Here is a 25,912-nt window from a genome sequence, read left to right on the forward strand (position 1 = left end):
TAGATGGCCGCCAGTGCCATCTTATCCTTCTTTACTTCTACAACCGTGTTCTGAGTTCTGGGCTCCACTGCTTCCCAAACTCCTTGAGCTTGCATGAATACCCTCATCTTTATAGCCCATGCACCATAATTACTCCGGGTGAGCATAGGGTAGTGAAAAGTGATCTGACTTTCCTTGTCGCCATTTCCATTATTTCCAGACATCTCTTCTCGAGACTGGTACTTGGGCATGCACCTGAAAGCTCTGATACCAAATGTTGGTCTTTTGTAGGGGTGACAAGGACTTTGTACCAAAAGAGAAACAAGGGACTGGAAAGTAAACTACACAGGGGACAAAAATGATAAGTGATAGGAGGGGTAAAACTGGAATAAGCAACTTTAATAATCTGCACAGTGAGCACAGAGCACATGTGAAACAAAGAGATAAATGAGGCAAAGTGGTATTGTTTTATTCACTGAGCAGCAAGAAAAGTAAACAGGAAGATACAATCACAACGTACATTTTCCTTTCTATTTAAACTAGGAACTTAGCAGAAAAATAGGAACTAACTAGCTACATGCTAAAGACCAGGGAATCATATTCACGTGATCTTTGATTTATTCAATGAAAAACTAAGTAATACTAATTTAAAAATGTGCAGAAAAACACCTGAACTCTGAATTATTTCAACAGTTCACAAGAGTTCAGATCTATTCGTTGGACTTTAGAGATCTTCCTCAATCTTCCCTCCTTATGTTCTGTTCATCTTGAACCGTTGTCGCCTCATGGCCTCCCTCCTTCTGTATCTACAACACCCACCCAGATCGTTGTTATAATCGAAGGGTTTGCTAGGAACATGGTCGCCTGAGAAGGTGAGTGAAGATGGAGTTGTTCGCTTAAACTTCGACGAAGGGTTTGCTGAGGAAGATGGTAGCGGCATTCTGATTCTCCGACAGTGGCGTGGAGATGGTGTGTTCTAATTGGCTTTCTATTTTGTTTTTATCTATTTTAATCAAAAAACTAATAAATTAATAAAAAAATGAAAAAGGAAAAATGGCAAAATTGTCATTATAAAAAAGTTCAAAGGAAATTGGACCAAATTCGCAAAAAAATGAAATGTTTGGACCTCCGGTGCTAGTTTAAACCTTTTTAGACAAAAGTGACAATTACGGAGACTTTTTGCAGTTTTATCTTAATTATTTATAGATATTAATGTAAGAGCATATGGATGGATGATCACGTCACAGTCTCTTACATGTTGACTTCTGAAAATGACACACGTAGACAAAAAGGGCCTTTGCCTTGTAAGAGTTTGAATGAGTAATAAAGATAATCAAAATGTCATTGCATTTTAAACCATTGGCCATAGCTCTTTCAGATTAAGAGTTTAAGACACTTTTATTCATATTAAAACAGTTATCAAGAAAGCTTCCAAGAAATTTTTGAGATTACAAAACGAGAAATAAGTCCAAACCTCGACTTTTTTGGATTGATGGTCCTTTTGAGCTGGTTTACATGCAGTTTTGGTCCCTGTCCAAACTAAAAAGACTATTATACCCTTAATGAATTTAGTTTTAATTTTTCTTTCACTTTTTAAAATTATTATTATTATTAAATATAAAAATGGGCCCACCTCTCTCTCTCTCTCTCTCTCTCTCTCTCTCTCTCTCTCTCTCTCTCTCTCTCTCTCTCTCTCTCTCTCCAACATTATTGCTCTTTAATCCACAGTCCAACATGACCACCCACCACCGCCCTTGAAACCAACTCCGACAACCGGCTTACAACACCACCAATAACCACCGATGCCAAATCTAACGACACTAAATCAAAATGAAACCTTAAACCTGAAATTAAAACCAAACCAAACCATTTTTCTAAGAAACTGCACCAATTCCAAATAAAATAAGTCCTCGATTTCAACCTGTATGAAACCAATCAAACCAGGAAAAAAAATCAAAACCTTGTTTATAACAAACGTTCATTCGTTCACACACACACAAAATAACCCATCAACCTAGATTTATTTCATGGAACCTGTCTTCCACCCCAGGATCATCTCCCCATCCTCATTTTTTTGGCATTTAATAGTTTGGAATAAGCTCTTATCACGTACTGTATTTCCTGTTTATTGCTTTCTCTCACATTTGATAGGAGAATACGATTCAGCTGGTGAAGAAGAGCCATCTATTCAGTCAATTGAATGTCGTATCCGCCCAAGAGGAGAGTCAATTTACTGGAACAGGCGTCCCATACTTTTCGAGCTTATGTAAAGATTCCACTAGCTTAGCTTTGATTACAGGTTCAAAATCACCAATTGGCTTCTATTTATATTCACATATTTTCCCCTAAAATCCGCCAAATTTACCAAATTAAGATTACAATTTCACAGTTCATAAACCAATCAGAGACTTGGAAAAGGTAATTGACGTAAACATTGAATAAATGAACAAATGATAGATGATTAAAGATACGCTACCTATTGATGAAATAAAAATCATAATAAAGTAATCTGGGTCTAATTCCTCGCCGCCGGTAACTTGCATCTATGTCGAAATTCGTTACCGAAGTTTTGAGAAGATCGGAGTTGTTGAGACCAAGATTAGTAATGGTGATGATGCTTTCCGGCGAGAGAGAGAGGGGGGACGAGAGGTGCGTGATCTGGGGTTGTTGAAACCAAGAAATCAGAAACTAGAGAGGAAATCGACCAACCTTCTTCGTCGGGGTTGGGTGGGTTAGAGGGTTTCAGATCGTCAATACCTTCATCAGCTTCGCTGGAGACTGTGGGTTTCGTTGTCTTCTCTGGTGGCTTTCTCAATGCTGTGGTTTCTTATGCAAGCATCAGTGATCAGTGCAGATTTCAGCATTGGTGTGATTCTTGATCAAGCTTCTAGGCCTGGAAAAGAGGCCAAAGTAGCCATTGAGATAGCAATTCAAGATTTCAACATCAAAACCAATCAGACTTCTGTTTTATATCTTCAAAACTCTCGAAACAAACCCCTTCATGCAGCTATTGCAGGTAAATTATTCTGTTTTTCTTATTCAAAAGTTGTCAAATTCATGTGAAAGAAGTTTAATTTGGTTGTTTTGAATCGTACCCATATGCTAACATACTGAGAGATGATGTGGGAATGCAGCAAAACATCTTATTAATAAAGACAATTTGAAAGCCATTTTGGGAAGTCATACATGGGAAGAAGCTTCTGCCATAGCCGAGGTTATCATATATGAAGCTTCACATCTAGCCTCAACAGCATCAATCATCTCTCCTCTCTCTCAGGCATTTCGACAAACAGGTTCTGAGCTAAACCATATCTTACCACTCACATCTGGTTCATGTTTGTTAGAAGAAGAGCTTGAGGTGTTCAAGAAACAACAAGTTAAATTCTTTGTAACTCATACATCTCTGGAACTCGGGATTCGTCTCTTTCAGGAAGTCACGGAGATGGAAATGACCGGAGTTAGGTACCTATGGATTGCAACTAATGGAATCACAGATCGTTTTCATTCCACGATTTCTTCATTGAAAGGCATGGCTGGTGTCAAAAGCTACTTTCAGGATAACACGCCGGATTTTAGAGATTTCAGAAAAAGATTCCGTCAAAATTCCAGTTCCGATTACCCAGAAGAAGAGGAGGACGAACCTGGAATTTTTGTCGTGCAAGGATACAAAACCGTGAAATTATTAGAAGAAATGTCACCTGAAAACTTTGATCACAAAATTCCACCCCCGCAGAGTACTGTGGAGATCGTGACCGTGGTAGGAAAGGGATATCACAGTGTGCACAGGACCGAAGGATCAGGGTTTTCAGAGACAATTGACGATGGCGTCAATAAAGCAATGGACAAAGTCGGGCAAGCTTTGTGGTCTGCGCAACCGTGGTATGCCAATAAAAAGTGCCAGGATCAAGCCAAAAGTACAGAGATTCGGATGAGGGTCGGCGTGCCTGGTAGATCTCTGTTTAAGCAATTCGTAAACGTGGAATATAATCCCAAGAAGAATGAAACTGTCATTAGTGGATTCGCAATCGCTGTGTTTGATGAGATGATGAGAGAATTGAAATTGCCATACGATTATTTTCCATTCAATGGTTCTTATGATGAGCTGATAAGCCAAATACCAGCAGAGGTCTGTCATCATAACAACTCTATCTTCTACAAAACCGAACCCTAAATTTTGACGTATATCACTGATTTTTTGTCTTCTTCTTTTCTTAATTCTAAACATAAATTTGACGCGATAGCAGGCGATGTAACAATTGTGGCGAGAAGGCACGACTACGTCGATTTCACACAACCATACACCGAATCTGGTTTGGAGATGATCGTCCCCAACCGATCCAAATTATCAAACCAGCCATGGTTGTTTATGGCGCCTTTCACTGCTGGAATGTGGTGGTTAATAGCAGCAATCACCCTTTACAACGACTTCGTCATTTGGTTGATCGAGAGACCCCACCCTAACTATCTTCAAGGCTCCATCATTTGGCTTGCATTCGCTACACTCTTTACTTTGCGAGGTACCATTTACAAACTTACAAACTTTTTCTAATCTTTGATCTCTTCGTATCACACATAATCATTTTCATGGGACAGGTTGTGTAGCGATTGGTCAAGAGTGGCTGTTGTCGTCTGGCTGTTTGTGGCTCTAAACATCACACAGAGCTACACGGCTAGCTTGGCCAGCATGCTAACTGCTCAACAACTCGAACCCACCATAACCAGTGTTGAGATGCTCAGGAACATGAATGCAACAGTGGGGTACTGCAACGGGTCCTTTATCAACCACTACTTGAAGGATGTTCTCGGTTTCAAGAGCATCAAGATTAAGAGCTATAACTCAACTCCTCAATATGCACAAGCCCTAAACAGAGGCGAAATCGCCGCCATATTTCTTGAAGTTCCGGTAGCCAAAGTCTTCCTAGCTCAGTACTGCAAGAGCTTCGTTAGAACTGGAGAGACATTCAAAGTTGGTGGATTTGGATTCGTAAGTGGTTTCGTCAGTTTAACTTTTGAGGTCGATTCTACGAATTCCAAAGTTTTTTTTAACCTAAAAAGTCAAATTAAATTGCATGCAGGCATTTCCAAGGGAATTTTCATGGCTTTCTGAGGCAAACAAAGCCTTAATGACTGCATCAGAAAGTGGGAAACTGAAAAAACTTGAAGACACGTTTCTTACATCCGAGAAGTGTGTGGACGATGATGAATCGTTTCCTAACGAATATGAGAGTCTTAGCCCTCAGAGCTTCTCGACACTATTTGTGTTAACGGGAGGGACATCAACTGTTTGTCTTGTCGTCTACATTTTGAAAAGGATTGGGAGGCGTTTGGTTCGCAGAATGTAGTTGGAATGAATGATTATGTCAAAGTATTAAAATATGAAGAAATTGGAATCTATAACGATTTTGTTTGACATGAAATGAAATCTATTTTCTTTTTGGTTTTTTGTTTAGTTTATAGATTTGTCAAATAAACTAGAAAGTACATTAGGTAAGATGACCAAAATATTTTTTTTATTGATTTTTTGTTACTTGTTACTTTTTAAAACATTCATTCATTAAATTCTTACTTGCTCAAACATATATGGGCTTGTTAGTGTGGGCCTCAGCAAGTGTGTGTATGTATAGGTGTGGTTGTAGGTGTAGGGTGTGGGCTTGTTAGTGTGGGCCTCAGCAAGTGTGTGTATGTATAGGTGTGGTTGTAGGTGTAGGGTGGAATGGGCATCAAAATGACTATAATATGTTTTGATTTAATTAAAGTTTATTATCCTAAAATTGTGTTCTTTTCGTTATTTATCAATTTACTCCATTTAGGGTGCTCGGAGTTGTGAACAGGCTCCAGCAGTACCGCCTGGGTGATGGATTTGAGTTTGGTGGGTACCACCAGAAGAAGCCTCTTGCGGGTTGTAGGGGAACCCCTCCCTCCCTCCCTCCCTCTCTCTCTCTCTCTCTCTCTCTCTCTGAAACTTGTACTTCATGCATAAAAGCTTGTAATAAAATAATGTTGCATGTTTTTAATTAGTTAATGGGTTAAATGGGCTACGAATATGGTTTTACATGTATAGTGGATTAGGAAAGATGGAAGAGAGAAGAAAGAGAAAAGTTGATATTGAGTTGGATAGGTTGGGAGTGGTCTACTCCCTCTGCCCTTGGGTTTCTATTTATATATTAATAAAGAAACAATATGTTTTAATGATTCATTCCATTCTTTCATGCCAACCAAGCAGTAGAATGTAACGATCTATTTCATTAATCACTTTGCTAAGTCCATTATATTGTTCATATTCCATTCTTTGATGATTTCGTTTCATCATACTAAACAAGCCCTTAATGTTCTACGAATAATAAACATACAAACATGAAGAGAGCTAGAGAAAACAATCATAACGTTAATCTAATTTTCTTAAATGATATATTAGATCTTGATTACCATCACTACTAGAAAAACAGCCTTTTACGACGTGCAATGCGTGTCATAAAACGCTCAGACGACGCGCAAATGCGTGTCAAGGAAGACTCTGTCATAACGAGAGACGACACGCTTTTCAGCGTCGTCTATTTACGACGCACATTTATGACGCGCATTTACGAAGCGCAGTTATGACACGCAATGCGTATCAAGAAAGGCCCTGTCATAAAGGAAGACGACACGCATTTGCGTGTCGTAACCTTACGACGTGCGTGTTTATGACACGCAATGCGTATCAAGGAAGCCCCTGTCGTAAAGGAAGACGACACACATTTTTGCGTGTCATAATTTTAAATGTTTTTAAAATTTTATATTTTTAATAGATTTACTAATTTTCAAATTAAATAACACATTAAAAGTCTCATAATACAAAATAAAATACCATAAACAATAAAGATAATTCATTGCATTAATATGCCAAATACAAATAATCATTCCAATAGTAAGTAAATGTAACACATTGCTAATATTGCATAATATTTATTATAGAAAACAAAACATGTACAACATTAAAAGAAACCCATGACTAAATTCTCCTTTGACAATCTCCTTTGACAATTTCCTTTCTAAGAGAATAACCTGAATGCAGGAACTTTGAGAGGCAACAGGGCATGGAAGGAGGTTGCTAGAGCTATCAAAACATGCACAAGGCAAATCGGTAACTTAACATGCAATACAATACGAGATGATATGATAGAGAAAAGAGAAAAGTGAATACACACCTGAAAGTTTGCACTTTCAAAAACCGGATCAAGGGTACTAAGGTCAAGCAGCCAATCAATGAATAACTTGAAATACGGTCTGGGGTTGAATGATGTTTTCTTCTCCTATGCATCCTTTTGAATGAATCTCACAGTCATTGTTAACACCTGTTGCAAAAAATGTCAAATAATCTACTATCCAACATATACAACTAATCACAAGTCTTGATTGTAATTCGCGATTCTAACCTTTGACAGAAGAGACAGCTTGCTTACTCCATGGTCAATAGAGGAGAACTAGCCATACAAAGAAGAAGCAATTATGTTGATGATATATATATATATATATATATATATATATATATCAACAAGAGACTGACTATGAATGTTACAACTATGCATTCATTAAACATATATATATATACACACACACACACACTAATAGTAGGACTAAGAATCAAGACTGAAAAGAAAGTCTAGATGATGGTATACCTTTCTTTTTCTTCTCATTCCATATGTCATTTATGCCAATAATTCTTCAAAGTTTGCTCCAGGGAAATCCTCTTGTCTCAACTTCTTTTCTGGTGCCATTCTGGCACAATGCACAAACTTTCTAAATCTTATTTTAGATAGTATCATCTCAATTATCAATATAAGCCAAGGTTTCATAAAGAAGGCCTGTTTAAAACCAGTTCATGAATTGAAAAGCAATAGAAAATGATAATAATTATCCTTCATGGTTGTAATTATTTACTTACTTTATTGACACCATCATTCCCTTCTAACATAAGGTAGTACTTCAATGCGGATTCATGCATGGTGCTTTACGGTCATTAATGAGTCAGCAGCTTCAATAATTAAGTGAGAATAATCATTTACAATCTCATGTGTGAAAACACAGAAGAAAGCGTACAAACATTTGACAACAGAAGAGAACAAGGTTAGTTTCAAAGAGAAACAAGTCACTCAAGGGCTAAATATATGAAATAGTAATGTTCTTTCCACAAAAAATTCTATTATAGCGTTATACTTCCATTTCTTCTTATCCCAATCCATGATATATAAAGGAGTCCTTTAAAAAAAATACCTATGCTTTTTCCATGTTTCCAAGATCAACAGGTAAGTCTTTAGCAGCAGAATAATTCTGTTGTGCATACTCAATATGGTGAAGAGCTTTGTCATGTGCATTTCCCAACATATGCATTGAAGCCAATAAATGAACCACACTCACATCAACATCTTTTGGGTTCTTTCTCAAATAATCGTCAAGAATGCTGACAATGCGATCATGCTGACTACATCTTTGGTACATCTGAAAATACCAAAAAAGTTAATTAATACCCATTCATTCAAATTGGAAAATAACATATATTATATATAGATTTGTAAGTCCAAAGTCGAAACCATAGCTGCTGTCTTCAATGCTTCAAGATTTTGAGGACGAAGTTGCCAGATTTGCTCATATGATTCAGCAGCCTTGTGATAGTTTCCAAGCTCAACATAAATCGAGGCACGGTGATATCTAAGACTCACATCATCCGGATCTGCTCTTATTATTGAATATCTACCAATAAAAATTAAAATATATGAATCTAAAATATTGAAACCTACCTGTGTGAGTTCAGTATTTGGGAGAGGTTCCCCTTCATAATCACAAGGCTGATAGCTCATGGATTCATTCCATTTTCCTGGCATTAATATTTTTGGTTATTCTTCTAAATTGTATACATATCCATCCACTTCATGTCGTCCAACACTGCACACAAATTAAAAAACAAAAAAAAGTAAATTTATATACAATGTAAAAAAAATTGAAGTTTACTTTTGTGTATTTAAAAACCACGCACCCGAACCAACCACAAGGTTGAAAATAGAGGACAACTTTATCTCGTGATGTCAAATTGGTCAAAACCATCTCCCCTGGGGAATCAATCCATGTTCTTCCAAATATTAAATTGTTGACTTTTGTTGGAGGCGGTACTAATTCTAGAATTACTCCATCTTTCTTTAGCTTCAAACGAGTTCTGCAATTATAACAACATATCATCCATATTTTTTATATTTAAAAAAAAACATGGTAGAGTTAGTTATTTACCTTCGAAGAGGATAAACATCAACAGAGTTACCAAGAAACTTGGTCTTCACCTTTGAAGTTATATCATATACAAAATGCTCATTTTCAGCATGTGCAACACTTATTGGAGGGTGATGACTCACCTAATTTTTACATTAACGTATTATCAAATTAATAAACTCTTAAAAATATGAAAGATCTTTAAAGTTTTTTTTTACCTGCTCTGCAATAAATGTAATGCCACAATGATTAACCATTTCATATGTTTCACCAAGAATTGGATTGAAAGGCTTCCAGGTTCGTTGTAGAGCATAATATATTGATATAAACCATGATGCTGTAATAGGAAAAAAAATTCATGGTTTTGAAAATTTATATAGAAAGAGGAGTGTATCAGTGTAGTGTGTGTCTATGTGTGTAAGGAATTAAGGGTAATGATTCTTACCTGTATATACTAATCGCATGTATGGATCCTCACAATTATCTGCTTGCTCTAAAAGATGGGCGTATTCCATCAACTACAAAAACAATAAAAGTCTCTTACTCATTACTACTTTACTATGAACAATTATAGAAGAAGAAGAAGAAGATATAGATTATAGAAACATATCGGTGTTGGGAAATACCTCTGCCATTTTCTGTAGCATTGTCATGGGTTCAAAAATGAGTACCGGTAGAGTCACCATTGATGTGATATCAGCACCTACATACTTCTGCATTGACCTCCAGTAACTATCACGCTCCTGTAAAAACACAAAAGAAAACAATGAATGATGATAATAGAACATAGATGTTATATGTAATAAGTACCCAAAACAGAGCAAAATGATGAGATTGTGAAAGAAAAAGATAAGAGAAATAAGTTAGTGTACCTCTCCCTTCCATCTGCCTCTTTGTGCTTCAACTTCAACATCATTATTTTTAGTTATGTCTTATTTGTGTAATATAAACTTACTTGATCGGTTCCAGTGGGTAGAAGTAAGTGAGGTGAGTCCGATCGAGTTGGAGTAAGGTAGAGGGGAATTGGATTCGCCGATGAGGTGAGGTAAGTAGGAGGTTGCCGACGAGGTGAGGCGAGCCTCATCAAGGTCGCCACCGTTGTTAAGCGTTCTTGCCATCGTGTGGAATGAGGATACTGGATGTGATTTTGTGAAAAAAGCCCTAGACTTGATGCTGTTTTGTGATGAGGATAATGGACACAGAAAACAAGTCAATTCACTACATAAATAGTGTAGTGCATATAACTGAGGAACAACTATGGTTAGGGTTTCAATTGTTGAAGGCGTAATGTAAATATGTATATACTTGAATGTCTCGATCAGCAAGAGAGAATGGAAGATGGCGTGCCTGTTGCCTTGATCGATGTCAATGAACGGGGAAGAATCGGTGGCGGCGGTCGGAGTGCAAGGGAAAGAAGCAATCAACACTCGATATAAGGAGGCGGAGGAAGACCAGAGAAGATTTTTGTGGTAAAAGAACACACCCAGAGCTAAAGAGGGGAAACAAGGAAGGCGGGTTTTCTAATTTTTTTGATTTCCTTTTTCCCGCTGCTAGTTGCTGAAGAGCGCGTTTGTAAAATTATAAAGTGACATTTCTAGACGACACGCATTTAACATAAGCGCCCTCCATGTTTTTTTTTAGACACTAATTTTAGGGCACGCAAAAATGCGCGTCCTAAATTCTTCAAATTTCTAAAGATCTGACATTATTTTTAGGGCACGCACTTTTGCGTATCATTAATCAGTGTGTGTCGTAAAAAGCGTGTCATTAAAGGTCTGTTTTCTAGTAGTGCATAAAACATATTTGATGTATGCACATCCACACTCCTCACAACCAGTCAGATATTCTCAATTTATAGCATGGTATGTTTTGTATTTCTTGAAAATATATCGTAATGACAACTTGTTGATTTCAATCCCAACTAGGAGGAAAGGTTAATAATACTCCATTATATCGGATATACTTGTCAGGAAGGTATGTAACACCCCAATCTTATAAAAAATACATCCAAAATCCAATTCATTTCAAATATCAGCAACTTTTTCATGAAAGGTTAATAAAAGGTTTTCCTTGTGCTTCTCTAGAATGATCGGGAGAACAAAACAGAACACAAACATCCACTTTGTTTGGTGTTGAAATTGGACTTTAAAATTTAGATAATTAAGATAAAGATGATGGTGTTAACATTTTAGTAGACATTATGCAATATATAGATGATGTTGGTAAAATAACAAAATGGAATGGAATCATGAATTCCATCCTTTAAAACCATGGAAGTACTATTAAACTTGATTTATATTTATGAAAAAAGTATTAGAACTTGAGCAGATACAAACGTTTTGAAGCTACTATATGATAACAACAAGTTTAGAATACATTAAATTATTTAACATATAATCCATTATTGGAATGGAAAGACCCATAAAAATAGGTAATTTTATAAGTGCAAAATATTAGTATTTTTATGCCAAGCAGCCCATGTTTGAGGCTATGTAACTTAAACATAAATGAAACAAATCGGTTGATTTTTTGTTCTACTTTGTATTCAATACAACACAAAGCACATATGAAAAAAAAAATCAACCAAATCCGACTTCGTATGAAAAATTTATGAATGTACAAAGTTGAGGAAAAATTCTGCACAAGGCTGGAAATGCTGAATTTTTCTAATGCTGAAAAATTAAAGTGTGGAGATATCATTTTTGGAGCTTTATAACTTGAGCTATACATATCTAAATCAATTGATTCTTGATCATAAGATATAGTGTGGCATGAGAGGAAGGTGCAGCAAAACGAATCAACTCATTCGACGATCATATGCAAATATAGTGAAGGTTAGAGGTCAGCTCCAGATTCACTTTTGATGCTGTCAAAAACTAGTTTTGACTTTCTGGTTGATTTTTTAAAAATTTGGGAATTTTTGGATAAATTGAATAAAGTTAGCTTAGATTAAGTTAATTAAACTTGAATAATGAGTTATAAGCTAAAAATGTCAAAGTTTGATAAAAAAAAAGGCTCAAAATTTATAAATTGCCCGTTAAACTTTAAAAGTGAAAATTGTTTTTTTTTTCGAAAGGACCCTAAACTTAACTAGTGTGATCCCTTATCATTAAAAAGTGCAAAAATGAAAGAAATAGCAAGTTTGGATTGAGAAAATAGGTATTTTGGTTAAGCAAAAAAAAAGACCAAAACGTCAAACTAAAATGCTACAGTACTTTTAACATATACGAGCACACATGAGTGTGGAATGAAATTTTAATAAAAGTATGTAACGTTGGATGGATTTGGCAACCAAATATGTTGAAAAAGTAGAATGTAAAATAATTATTATTTAGAAATTTTAGCGCCTCAAATCACCAAATCTTGTATAAGACCAAATCCAACTGGTAAAATGGTGGAATTTTGTCAAATTTTTCTCCAATCATATGGCATAATAGCCGTTATTATTGTGGGATAAATTTTGACAGCCATATTTGGTGGTGCTTTTCTCCAACACGAAATTACTTTTATATTAAATTTTTAATAATTTATTCAATAAAGGATTTTCAAAACTATAATAATTATCATTATAAAATCTTTAGCTATCATAATTTCTTCACAAATGCAGCGGCTTTTTAATTATAGTATTATATTATATTTGTAACTTTCAGGATATTAATGTAATGTATTTTTTCTAACAATATAATGTTATTAATGTTAATTTAGATGTTATAACAAATAAGTTAAATAGAATTATATAATAATAAAGAATATGTTGACTTATTATAATGTTAATAGAATATGTTTTTAGTATAAACTTTTAGTGTGTGATTGGAATGAAAATTCTATTTTGATGTTAAAAGATTACCATTTTAGTGTGTTTTAGTGTTTTGTTGTTGGAGTTGCCCTAAATGATTAAAATGCGAGATGTTTTGACATCTAAGTATTGATATTGTCTTATAAACATATTCACTACTACAAAATGGGTAAAAGAACCCGGTTAAAAGCTTAAAAGAACCCGATTTCCAACCGGGTTTCTTATAGGCAAGTCATATTTTAAAAAAGTAATAAAACCCGGTTTAACAACCGGGGCCTATTAATATAATATAACCCGGTTCCTTTGAACAAAACCGGGTCCTTTCATACTAAGCAGAAGCATTTTTGTATCACCATGTACCCCGGTTCTCTAACATATAACCGGGTCCTTTTACTGCTTTTAACTTTTTTTTTGACATTTTTATTGAATCGGTAATGCCAATACATTATGGTTCCAATTCACAACTAGAAAAAGGGGACAATCACTTCACATTCATCAAGTATCATAACTAAAAATAAAAGCTTGAAATACAACCAAATAAACACATACACCAACAGTCTAAGGCTTAATTCAATGCATAACATGATCCTATAGAATCCTTGTAAAATTAGAGACTTTTTGGTACATAATCAGGTATATATACTTGTACGTATCCAAACATACGTACTAATATTTGCAAAGAGAAAAAAAAAACATATTTCTTACTCTTTCTAAATCCCTTAATTCTACAATGAAAAGTTCTTTGGATTTTATTTCACCCAACTTTTCTTGCCATTCTTCATACATCGAGAACAATTCTAGCAACACTTTTGTATCTACAATACCTATTTCAAGAACAAGAAAACAGATCAATACAAAAAGGCTATGTCAAGGTGCTTAAAAAAACACAAAACAAACATGTTTGCATACCAGTCCAAGGGATCCCTGCACAATAACTGATTCAATGGCTTGCAAGTCTTCCACATCATGTGCCGTTTCAGGGGTCAAAAATTGCAAGTTTTCAAGCAAAGATTTCTTAAATTGTCTACCTGGATTAATAAATTACCATATTATAAACAATACAACTGTGATAAAAAATTAATTCACTGATTTTGGACAAAAATATACCCACTAATGATGGTGTTGTCATTGCACCATTGAGGACAGTAACAAAATCTTACCTCCCTTTCCATGATATAATTTGCATCCCTTCATATAAATAGATGGCCCCAAATTCATTCCGCGATTCACCATTAGGACCGATTCTTTTCATCTGAAAAGGAAGAGAAATAGAATGAATCGCAGATTCATAAACCACATTTGAATGACACAACAATCCATCCTTAAAAAGGGAAACAACAAAACGAAATGAGAAGCTTCAGAAAATTCATTGATGAGAGAAGCTACGTAGTTGAATAGATCGATGGTAATGTTTCATGAATATATCATTAGATCCACAACGAGCAAGGGTGTAGATTTACCTGGAAGTTCCAAAAGTGGGAACCTATGAAATTAGCGTAACTCACGCCTTGAAAAGTCACAACCTGTTTCATACTCTTCACGTATCAAACACACGCACATACAGTTAGAACACCCGAACACAGATTAGCAAGTGAAAACGAGAAATAATAGAAAAATGAGATATATCAGATTACTTGTTCCATCACTGACAACAACAAAAATATAGCAAGAACAAAAATTGAGTATTGAAATGTAATAAATTGCTACCTGATGCAAACGACTCCTCTTTTCAATTCCTTTTTTTGTCAACTTCATTCGTCGATGCCGCCAGGATCCGTGCGAGTTAAAAATCAAAGAAATATGAAATCAGAGGCGCCACTACCATTAGATGAAGACGACGATGTTAGAGGCACCACCGTTTGTTGATCTTGGTAATGTTGGTCATGAACTCTAAACCCATTTAACATCAGAACTTCAACAATCAACATTACTATTTAGGTTAAGAGAATGTCTGTTTTGGGGCATAGAGAGCCTGGTAATTTCTCTGCACCTGAAACAGAATGTTGGGGTGGGGCGGTGGAAATCGGCGATGTTGGGTGTAGGAATGGCGGGTTGAAATTAGGGTAGGAGAATGGCGGATTGAAATTAGGGTAAGTTGTTTTCAGTAGGAGAATTTGGGAGGGAAGTATTGGGGGGAACGAAAATATTGAGAGGGAACTAAAAATCATTAAAAATCATTTTCCAATTTTCCACCTGGAGGGAAACTTAGGATGTGGGAGAATAGAAATCTTCAAAGGGAAATCTTTGATGAACTGTACAACACGGTTTTAGTCTAAAAAGTGAATCACAAAGTATGTGGTGGAAAAGACCCAGTTGTAATAAAGTGAACCAGGTTATTTAGTATCAGCATATACCACGGTTTCTTATTTCAATCCGGGTCATTTAACATTTCTGTCATAAACCCAGTTTCTTTAGACCATCCAGTATACTCTCCACGACAACGGTCGTGGAGAGCTTCCAAGTCAGCCACCTCAGGCCACCATGAACCACCGGTATACTCACCACTACCGGAAAGAAGAGAGAGAAGAGAAAGACAGAAGAGAGAAGAGGAAGCTGGGAGAGAAGAAGACGACCATTGGTCGTTTATACTCGTGATGCCCACCACGAAACACCACGAAAAACCTCAACCACGAACGGTCGGGCTGGTGTGCACGGCCGTTGTTCGTTGCCACCTCAACCACGGATCCGTTCGTGGAGAGTATACCGGTAGGCCTTATAATATAACCCGTTTTTTTCAAAAACCGAGTCTTATATAGCGTGTCCTATGTGGTTTTTTGTAGTAGTGATTAAAACCTGAAGGTTAAAGAAACAACATTTTAAAATTCAAGAAAATCACGTTTAGGCAAAATAAAATGCCTAAATGAGAAAAGTGTCAAAAAATATCGAAATGAAAGTTGTTCAATGACAAGTTGGGATTAGTAGCAAGTCTAAAACACTAACAAAACCTGTTTAAGCTTAAATAACAATTAGTAAAGCAATACATGCAAGAAAAAAATACTATTTTGTTAAAGTGTGAAAATAAGGGCAAAAATGTCCAAGAGGAGTATTTTGCTCTTATAATGAATGCATAACTATTGAAATGGATTCAAATTAATTTTATGATGACTAGATTAATACAGTCATTACATAGTTATGAGAATTGAAGCATATTGCTAAATATGTGAAACAATAAAAAGAAAATAAGTTGTTATTTATGAAAAATGAGACCTACATGATATGTGATACTTGGAAAACTAGACCATATTATTAGTTTAGTTCTATAATGAGACTAAACTACACTAAATGTAATTAGTGAAGTATTATGTCATTGTTAAAAGTTGGTTGCTTAAATGTGAAAAATAGACTTATGTAATGAATAAAGCATTTGAAAATGAATGCTTAGCTATGAAGCAAAATTTAGATTGCAAAGAGTGGATTAGAGACTAGGTGCTACCTAGTCTCCCTAAATGAGTACATGTGAATTTTCCTTATGAGGAACATGGCATAACAATAATTTTTTATTGAATGAATTCTTTGAATAAATAAGAAAGTATTTGAAATAATTTTGAAAGCGAAAAGTTATGATTGGTGAATAAATGAACTCTTTTTAAAAGAGTAAGCTAAAGGTTTTGAAAAGTAAATGTTTTGAATAAATGAATTCTTTACAATAATAAGTATGGAAATTGTCATAAAAGCCCTTAAGTTTTCCAAAAAGTGACGGTTTTACCCTTGGATGAGTTTTGGGGGCATTAAAGTCGGATACTTTCATTAAACCTATCAAATATCTCATTTAACAAGTTGGACCCTTTGTAGTCGGTTACCATGTGTTGATTTGGCACTTAATTGACATGTCAAACAACGTGGGCCCCAACCCTCTCCCCACATAACCCTTCCCCACCCCCATGTTTCTTGCATCCTCTCGCACCGCAATATCCCACGCAAAATATTCTCCCACTCAAAATGCCAACATCTTCTGCAAAATCAAGCTCGAATTCACATTCACGATTCAAGAAGAAGATCGAAGTGAAGTGTTGGTGTGAAGATTTATGCCCTGTGTTTGTTTCACGCACACCAGAAAATCCAGGCAAGAAATTTTGGGGGTGCCCTAATTATAAGGTAAAAATCATTTTCCCTTTTCTTTAGCATGATTGCAGTAAGGGTATTATGCGCTGACCTAATTATGTAGGGAGAAGGAGGTTGTGGGTTTTTCAGATGGGTTGACGATGAAGGAATTCAAAAGCAAGACATGATGCCAGAGTCAAATTGCATTACAGAGCAGCGACAAATGATGGCATTAATGCAGATGGTTGTTGTTTTGTTAGGGGCTATATTGTTCATCCTTGTTCTAGTGTTATGCAAGATTTAATGGCAATAAAGGGTGTTTTCTGAAGGGAGTATTAAAGGGTGGCTTTTCTGAAGGGAGCAGTATTGTGATCTTGATGGTATTTGATAGTTTGTTAGGTATATGTAATGTTAGGATTGTAATTTGTAATGTGTGGATGCTAATTGCAATGTATGGATGTTAATTTCTAATGTATGGATGTTAATGGATGTTAGTTTCTAATGTATGGATCTTAACTGGAATTCAAGTTGGTTTGCAATGTATGAATGTTAATTTCTAATGTATGGATGTTAATTGGAGTACAAGTTGGTTTGTTTTGTAAGTATATTGAATTAACAATTGGTAATTGGTATAAATTTCTGAATGGTAACAACTGGTGAATGGTAACATTTGGTTTGTTTTGTTTTAGATTGAATTAAAATGGTAATTGGTATAAATTTGTAGTACAAGTTGTTGAATGGTAAGATTTGGTGAATGGTAACAAGTGTTTTGGTGAATGGTAACAATTCTAAAAGACTGAACAATTGGTGTGTATTTGCAAGTTTGAATGGTAACAATTGGTGTGTATTTGCAAGTTTGAATAACATTGCATAAAATGGTATATTGCAGAAATAATTAGTGAATGGTAACAATTCTAAAAGATTGAACATAATATATAAGGGAACATAATATAGAAGGGGTTGTATCCATTACATGTAGTTTAATTACATACTACCAATATGTAGCAGCCATCCATTTGTACCAAAATGCCTAAACAATGCACAAAAAAGGCAACCTAAATGGTAAGAAAATTAACAATTGGATGCATGCTACAATCAAAATGCCAAAAAACAAAGTTTACAAAAGTGGCAACCTATACCATTCCCCTTACACCCCCATCTCCCTTCTTGCTAACAAACTACTCCAAGTTGATTGACTTTACAGAAGAAGAACCACCACCATCTTTGTTATAGACACCCTTCCTTAGCTTTATCTTGGTAATCCTCTCAGAAGTTTTCCTTGTTCTCATCCTAACCATTGGGACAACCTGATGTCCTTCATCATCACCCTGGTTTTCCTCACCATCATCAACATCTCCACCACCATGACCTTCTTCATCACCATCACCTTCAGGCCCATCACCATCATCAATATCTCCACCACCAGGACCTTCTTCATCACCATCACCAGCACCTTCATATCCAACACCATGATCAGGTCCAACATCCAGACCAACATCATCATCCAGACCACCATCACCAGCAGCTTCATCTCCAGCACCTTCAGCTCCATCATCCAGACCAACATCATCATCAGAATGATGACCATCAATGAAATCATTTACATCCTAGTGTAAAAAGATATAATTAGGTCACAAGAATCACCAGAAAAATTGTTAATTAATAAAAGATAATAGGTCTTACCAGTTCAACTGGTGGGGAATCATCCAATTCCACTTGTACCCCTGGCATAGCTTTTATTTTTGCCATGCTATAACCAGCTTCTAGCATACTAGCAATTTCTTCAGGTCCTAAATGTATCTTCTCTGGGAGAATATCATCCTCTTTTCCCTCAGTAAACTCAATAAACTGATTATCTTCCACCTCATTGTCACCATTTAGTGGACTGGACTTTGTTTTGTTTGTGAAGTTAACCCCTTCTAAAATTGCATCAATACCTTGTTCAATTTCATCATTTATTGATTTAAGCTTCCTACCAATACTGGACCCTACTTGCCCAAAAGTGTCACTACCTTCCATCACACTTGCTTGACTACTTTCTCCTTGTTGCATCATATGACCATCTTGAATATGAATTATTGGAACTTCCTGCACAACTGGAACTTGTTGAACCACACTTTGACCCATATTATCACCCATCACATTTTCACCCTCATCAACAACTGGAACTTGTTGAACCACACTCTCTTGAGTACCTATAGTTGCAGAACCAATCCTCCCACCACCTCTCCTTGTGCACAACTTCTTCCTTGGTACATCAATACTATTTCTCCTAAATCTTTTAGAACCTGCCTGTTGCTGATGTTTTCTGGGACTCATCCTCAATGTGTTATGTTTTCTTGGACTCCTGCTCACTGTGTTAGAGCATGAAGGTTGACTTGGGACATTTGGTTGACCAGGGCTTGTAGACACATAGGGGATGGGATGTTTTCTTGGCCTTCCTGTCTTCTTTGGTGGGGGAGGCACATATTGTTTTCTCTCATTCTTACATGCCCTCTTGTTATGACCATATTCCAAACAATTACCACATCTGGTAGTTCTTGCAACCTTCACTTTTGTTGTTGAAAACTTGCTCTCCTTCTCACTGGCATGCCTCTTTCTTTTGGTAGCAGGCCTACCAGGCATCCTCCTAGATATTGGAGGCAATGGCTTAATGTATTCAGTTTGGGCCCAAAGATTGCTGCCATTAACATGTTCAATGTTTGTTGAGTAACATTGCCTAAATTTCTCTTTAGAGAAGTATGCATTGATGTATGCATCTGGTGTTTGATGGATAAAATTAATTGCTGCATTTGCATGCACAGAAGGGATGCCAGCCAAATCCCACAGCCTACATGAACATGTCATATCATCTAAGTCCACCCTATAACTGTCACACCCTCTTCTGGCCTCAAACACATGCCCTTGACTATGAATTATTCCCCAGAACCTACAATCAAGTATCTAGTTAGTAACAATAATTAATGATTAAGATAAGTTTTAAAAAGCATAAAATAGTACCTCATACTTTTCCCAAATTTATTCATTTTTTTCAAAATTTTTGGACAAACATTTGAATTCCACTTTTCACTTTCCACATTCATGTAAGCAAACCTGTCCATGATATAAATTCGTATCTCTTCAAGCATGGTGATCAAAGGTTTTTTCCTAGCATCCAATATTATTGAGTTGAAGCACTCTGAGATCCCATTCTCAACTGCTTCACATGCATAGCCTGTTCCAAAATAGGCTCTACACCATGTTTCTGGTTGCTTTGACATCAAGTATTCATATGCAGAAGGGCTCAATTTCTTGATGCTTTCCATATGCCTCTTGAAGTCACCTTCTGTGCAACTCATAGAGGCAGCCCAAAACAACTTCTTATACTCCACACCTGTGAAAGCCTTTCTAAAGTTGGCATAAATGTGCCTAGCACAATTCCTGTGTTCAACATGAGGCAGTATATCTTTCACAGATTCAAGCAGACCCTACCAGACAACCATTTAATTAGTTTAATAGAGGACAAATATGTAATAAGATAATTATGCAATTAAGTAGAGGACAAGTATGTTAAATTTTACCTTGTGTTGATCTGATATCACTACCAAACCTCTTCCACTATCAAGATCTAAATCATCCCTTAGAAGCTCAAGGAACCATGTCCAGTTAGCCTTATTCTCAACATCCACAACAGCCCAAGCAATTGGGTAGACCTGATTATTGGCATCTCTACCTATGGCTGTCAACAACTCACCCTTTACTGCTCCCTTCAGAAAGCACTCATCCAAACCAATAACTCTTCTACACCCTCTTTTCCAGCCTTCACATATAGCTTTGAAACCAATATAAAACCTATGAAAATAGTTTATCCCATCTGGATTGACAGTAACACACACCTTACATGTAGAACCTGGATTGGATCTTAACAACTCTTGTGCATAATCCCATATTCTGGCATAATGTTCAGTCAATTTACCTTCAATTAGCTCTTTGGCCCATTTCGTTGCCCTACGACATTGGCCTATAGACACAGCACACCTAAACCTTTGTCTCATGTCAGTAATCTTCTCTTTAAGCTTCACCTTAGGTTTATTTGCAATTTCAGTTATGTAGTGTCTACCTATCCATTCAGGAGTAACCATACAGCCAAGTTTGAACTTCCTACCACAAACATGAGTAGCTTCTAAAGTCTTGATTTGAATAGATCTTTCATTGAACATCCATGAGGCATATAGTCTAAAAGGGCAACAATTATCCTCATTTCTTTTCCCACATCTTACAACTATTCTTGTACGGTTACACTTCTCAAAGTAGAGTTGATACCCATTGTGGACTACGTAGTTTTGGATACAAAACTTCAGTTGTGTAACATTCTCAAAAATGTCACCAAGTTTTGGTTCCATTTTGTCCCATCTTGTTTTTGGATCATGTAATATGTACTTGTTTATCACCTGTTCTTGCTCTTCTTCATCTTCATCACTTTGCAAGTCACCATAATGATACACTTGTGCTCTTACATCATTAGTCAAACTAGAGTTTCTAATATTTTCATCACTTAGTAACACATTAAGAAATGTATCCTTACACTTGTCCAGTGGAGTAATGAACTCTTCGTCTGGTTCATGATCCATGTAGATGCCATGAAGCTCAAAATCCATCTCATTAAGATCAGAGAAAGGCTCGCGTAAACCAAAAAATGGGTATGTGTTACCTTCGTGTTCTGAATCCTAATCCATCATAACAACCTGAAAAAAACACAAACACATGTTGTCGTTATTCATTAACCTTTAAAGAACAAAGAACTGTAATAACACAATCTTCAAAGAAATTACACATACCCTGTGAAATCGACTCTCCAATAACCTAATCTTCTTCAAAAACCATAAGCCCTAATTTTGAGATGAATGATATCGACTTTCTGAAGGATTCTGAGAAAGTGTACGTATATGTGCAAAAGGGTGAGATTAGTTGGTGGGTAAACGGACGTAACAGAGTAATGTCCGTTTTGACATGTCAATTAAGTGCCAAATCAGCACATGTTAACCGGCTACAAAGGGTCCAACTTGTTAAATGAGATATTTGATAGGTTTAATGAAAGTATCCGACTTTAATGCCCCCAAAACTCATCCAAGGGTAAAACCGTCACTTTTTGGAAAACTTAAGGGCTTTTATGACAATTAAGTATTGATAATATTTGATTTTGAAACATATTAAAACTTGAAAGTTAAAGATACGACATTTTAAAATTCAAGAAAATCGCGTTTAGGCAAAATAGAATGCCTAAATGAGAAAAGTGTCAAAAAATATTGAAATGAAAGTTGGTCAATGACAAGTTGGGATTAGTAGCAAGTCTAAAACACTAACAGAATGTGTTTAAGCTTAAATAACAACTAGTAAAGCAATAAATGCAAGAAAGAAAATATTATTTTGATAAAGTGTGACAAAAAGGGCAAAAATGTCCAAGAGGAGTATTTTGCTACCTAGTCACCCCAAATGAGTACATGTGAATTTTCCTTATGGGGAACATGGTATAACAATATTTTTTTATTGAATGAATTCCTTGAATAAATAAGAAAGTATTTGAAATAATTTTGAAAGTGAAAAGTTATGATTGGTGAATAAATGAACTCTTTTTAAAAGAGTAAGCTAAAGGTTTTGAAAAGTAAATGTTTTGAATAAATGAACTCTTTACAAGATTAAGTATTCATAATATGTGATTTTGAAAGATAAAAGTGTGTTATGAGCCTATGCTAAATGTTTGAAATTTGTTAATGTTTTGATATGATAATATGTTTAAACTATGCAATATGATATTGTTTTTATGTAAAACATGTCATTGTATGTGATTGAGTCATGAAAAGAAAAGTGGTGATCATGCATCATTTAAGTAAACTGCATAGTAATGGAAAAAGTAATGTATAAGCCGACTAGCCTAGAGGTCTGCAAGGGGACTAATGAGACTCTACTGGGAGGGTACCTCCCGTCGCGAAGTAGGAATCTCGAATAATAGGGTCACCAGGATGATATGTTCTCATGTGGTGGTCAATACATGAGATCACGTAATGTGATTACTTTATGTGATTGAGTCCATATCAGACTAAAAAAGCAAATGTAATGAAAAGGAAATATAGAAAGGGATGGAACTGGTAAAGTCTTTTGTGTGGGGACATGCATTGCATAGTCATGAAATTGTATTAAATTTTATGAAAATTATATTTTATCAAATGTTTGATATAGATTTTGTATCTAACCCATGCAGCGCACTAGACAAATTTGTCTTGTATTTCAGGTTCAAGTACGAAGTGTTCGAAGACTGATTGTATTGATAGCAGTGAGCTTTTGTAGTTTAGAAACTAGACACAGTTTATACCAGGGGTGGAACACAAGTACAAAATCTTGGGGCCAGAAATCGAGACTTTCAATGGTGGCACGACCTTATTATCTTTTCTTAATAAATATGCATAATAGCAAACTTGAAAATAATCTAACCATTGCCAAATCAAAATCAAAACATCATGACTAACTTTTAATAATAAATAAATAAATAAAAGAAACAATTATGTTAAAATTGATTATTATATCATATTTTATAATGTTTTTTTTAGTTTTTTATCACATTCATCCATAGAAAAAAAAAACAATATTAAACCCTAAGGAACAATGAAAAGACATAGCAATAGAGCCAATAGATAAGGTGATAGAGCATACTCTAGATTGTAAAGTACATAATCATTATATATATGAAGAACTGATAATACCATTGTGTACTAAGAAAACACAAAATTAGAAGCATATCATCTTTACCTGATAATACCATCGCGAGTTACAAAAAAACAAACGGTGGTGGTTGAAGCAAAGAACTGTGGTTCAAGCGGAGGGCGGCGGTTGATCTAGCGTCTAGCGACTCCGGTGATAAAAACGACGAGCCGAGTAATGGAGAAGAGAGGAGAAGAGAGGAGAGCATCGGCGGCGATTCAATGTTTTTTTTTGTTCCCCGTATTTAAATCTGGAACGAGGGTTTCGGTTTTCCTGAAGATCTTTAAAAATGAAAAAAAAAAATCTTGAAAATTCTCAGCAAAATTGTTGATATCGTTTGGGTATTTAATTAAAATATTTTTAACTTTATTTCCTTTCTTTGTCTCTTCCTAATGAATTCTTGTTAAACCCAACCAATTAAAACATAAACAACACAAATACAATCTATTTGTGTTCTTCCTCAGTCACACGTCAACCTTCACCTGCAACTTGCTTATTTATTCTTCTATCATCTTTACTCATATACATAAGTAGCCAAAAAAGTTGGGGGGCCATGACCCCTCGTGGCCCCTTAGTAGCTCCTCCATTGGTTTATACTATGTATGTATATTCACTAACTTACTATGCTTTTGTTTGTATCAATTATAACACCCGGTGTCGATTGTAATTGTAACAAACATACATCTTTTTTTTGGACCATATTTTTATAAAATGACTTTTATGTCATGAATGCTTTGAAAACCATAGTAATTAAATGTTTTAAAAGGTTGGGTTTTACAAGATAAGTCTCATATCATCATGTTAACGTCATTTTGTAATGACTTTTCTCATTAAAATAATCTTAAATATTTCTTTTCCGAAAAATATCTATCATTCAAAACTTAAATTTTCAAATACGCTTTTAACTGAATTATTTTATAATTAAAAACTCAATCAAACTTACTTGATTGCAACATACATTTCAAATGAATGAATGATCATTGATATTCTATCTCACATAATCGTGATGAGACTTCTGGATTCAATTTTATGAACTCAACATGTTGATATTGCACAACGTCAATTAGTGCATCAAACGTTCTTCGAAATAAATTTGAACTTTCAAGAAAGAAAAACAATATTAGGTAGAATAAAAACAACTATTATTTCATGGTTCAAGAGAGCCACATTAATCACACACTCAGTTGTTCTTGAAAAACTTCCAAGCTATGATTTATCTTTCTTAAAATCACAAGTGAATACAACTTAAGGATCCATTTGAACACTAAACATGACTACATGACATGAACGAACAAATTGTTTTGTATTTGGTGTGCATTAAACTCGGACTCATGTCAACATGACCGAATTCTTCTTTTTTATCCTACCAAAAAAGATGGGGCCGTAACATCATCTATAATAATAGTCTTTTTACAAAAAAAAGAAAAAAAAATTGCCACATAAGCACCATCTTAACAAACCAAAAACCTCAAATTATCGCCACTATATTAACGCTTTTTAAAAAAAGCTTGTTTATAGGTTCAACCAAGATGAAAAAAGCTATGTAACTGAATAAAATATTATTATAATTATGAAAAACTCCATGTATAGAACTTGTATTTTACAAACAATTATAAAAAATTTGAAAAAGATATGTTGTGAAAAAACATACACAATAGTTTGTTTGACTTTTTAGTTAGAAATGTCTTATAAAAATAACAAATTTCCTTTGCAGAAAAGTTTAAAATCTAGATATTAGCAATCTGACACCTAATTATAAATTAAATATTGGTCCTTGTCATCCGTTTATTTTTTTTCAATTGTAGAGGACAAGTAAAATATTTAAAAATAGTCAAACAATCATAATACAATTCTTTATATGTATTAGCGTAAGAGCATATGGCTGATTTAGTCAGACCCTTGGTACATGTTGACTTCTGAAAATGACACAAGTAGAGATAAGATGCCTTGTAAACTAATTAACAACCTTGCAAGAGTTTGAATGAGTAATAATGTCATTGCATTTTAAACCATTGGCCATAGCTCTTCAGATCAAGACACTTCTATTCATCTTAAAACAGTTATACAAGTATAACAATTAACATTCACAAAACGAGAAAATAAGCCTGATATTACATATGT

The 25,912-nt window shown here is 35.2% G+C and overlaps 1 protein-coding gene and 1 pseudogene across 2 annotated transcripts; one reads left to right on the forward strand and one right to left on the reverse strand.

Annotated features, from left to right (window-relative positions):
* The first annotated feature begins 1,628 nt into the window (after positions 1-1,628).
* Positions 1,629-5,336, forward strand: LOC145115939 (glutamate receptor 2.9-like). The gene is made up of 5 exons (XM_079052298.1): positions 1,629-2,995; positions 3,114-4,105; positions 4,205-4,501; positions 4,571-4,963; positions 5,055-5,336. The coding sequence occupies exons 1-5, from the start codon at positions 2,794-2,796 to the stop codon at positions 5,319-5,321; spliced, it is 2,151 nt and encodes a 716-aa protein (XP_078908424.1). The 5' UTR covers positions 1,629-2,793; the 3' UTR covers positions 5,322-5,336.
* A 2,896-nt stretch (positions 5,337-8,232) lies between these two features.
* LOC145113408 (oxysterol-binding protein-related protein 3C-like) lies at positions 8,233-15,245 on the reverse strand (annotated as a pseudogene). The gene is made up of 11 exons (XR_013710773.1): positions 14,723-15,245; positions 14,476-14,550; positions 14,171-14,267; positions 10,092-10,135; positions 9,846-9,962; positions 9,665-9,737; positions 9,438-9,556; positions 9,241-9,362; positions 8,993-9,169; positions 8,550-8,901; positions 8,233-8,457 (listed from the first exon to the last, which is right to left on the reverse strand). The product of XR_013710773.1 is annotated as an oxysterol-binding protein-related protein 3C-like (transcript).
* Positions 15,246-25,912: the final 10,667 nt, after the last annotated feature.

Source organism: Lactuca virosa, chromosome 5 (assembly GCF_052849685.1).
Source record: "Lactuca virosa cultivar CGN04683 chromosome 5, Lactuca_virosa_CGN04683_v6, whole genome shotgun sequence".
NCBI classification, from domain to species: domain Eukaryota; kingdom Viridiplantae; phylum Streptophyta; class Magnoliopsida; order Asterales; family Asteraceae; genus Lactuca; species Lactuca virosa.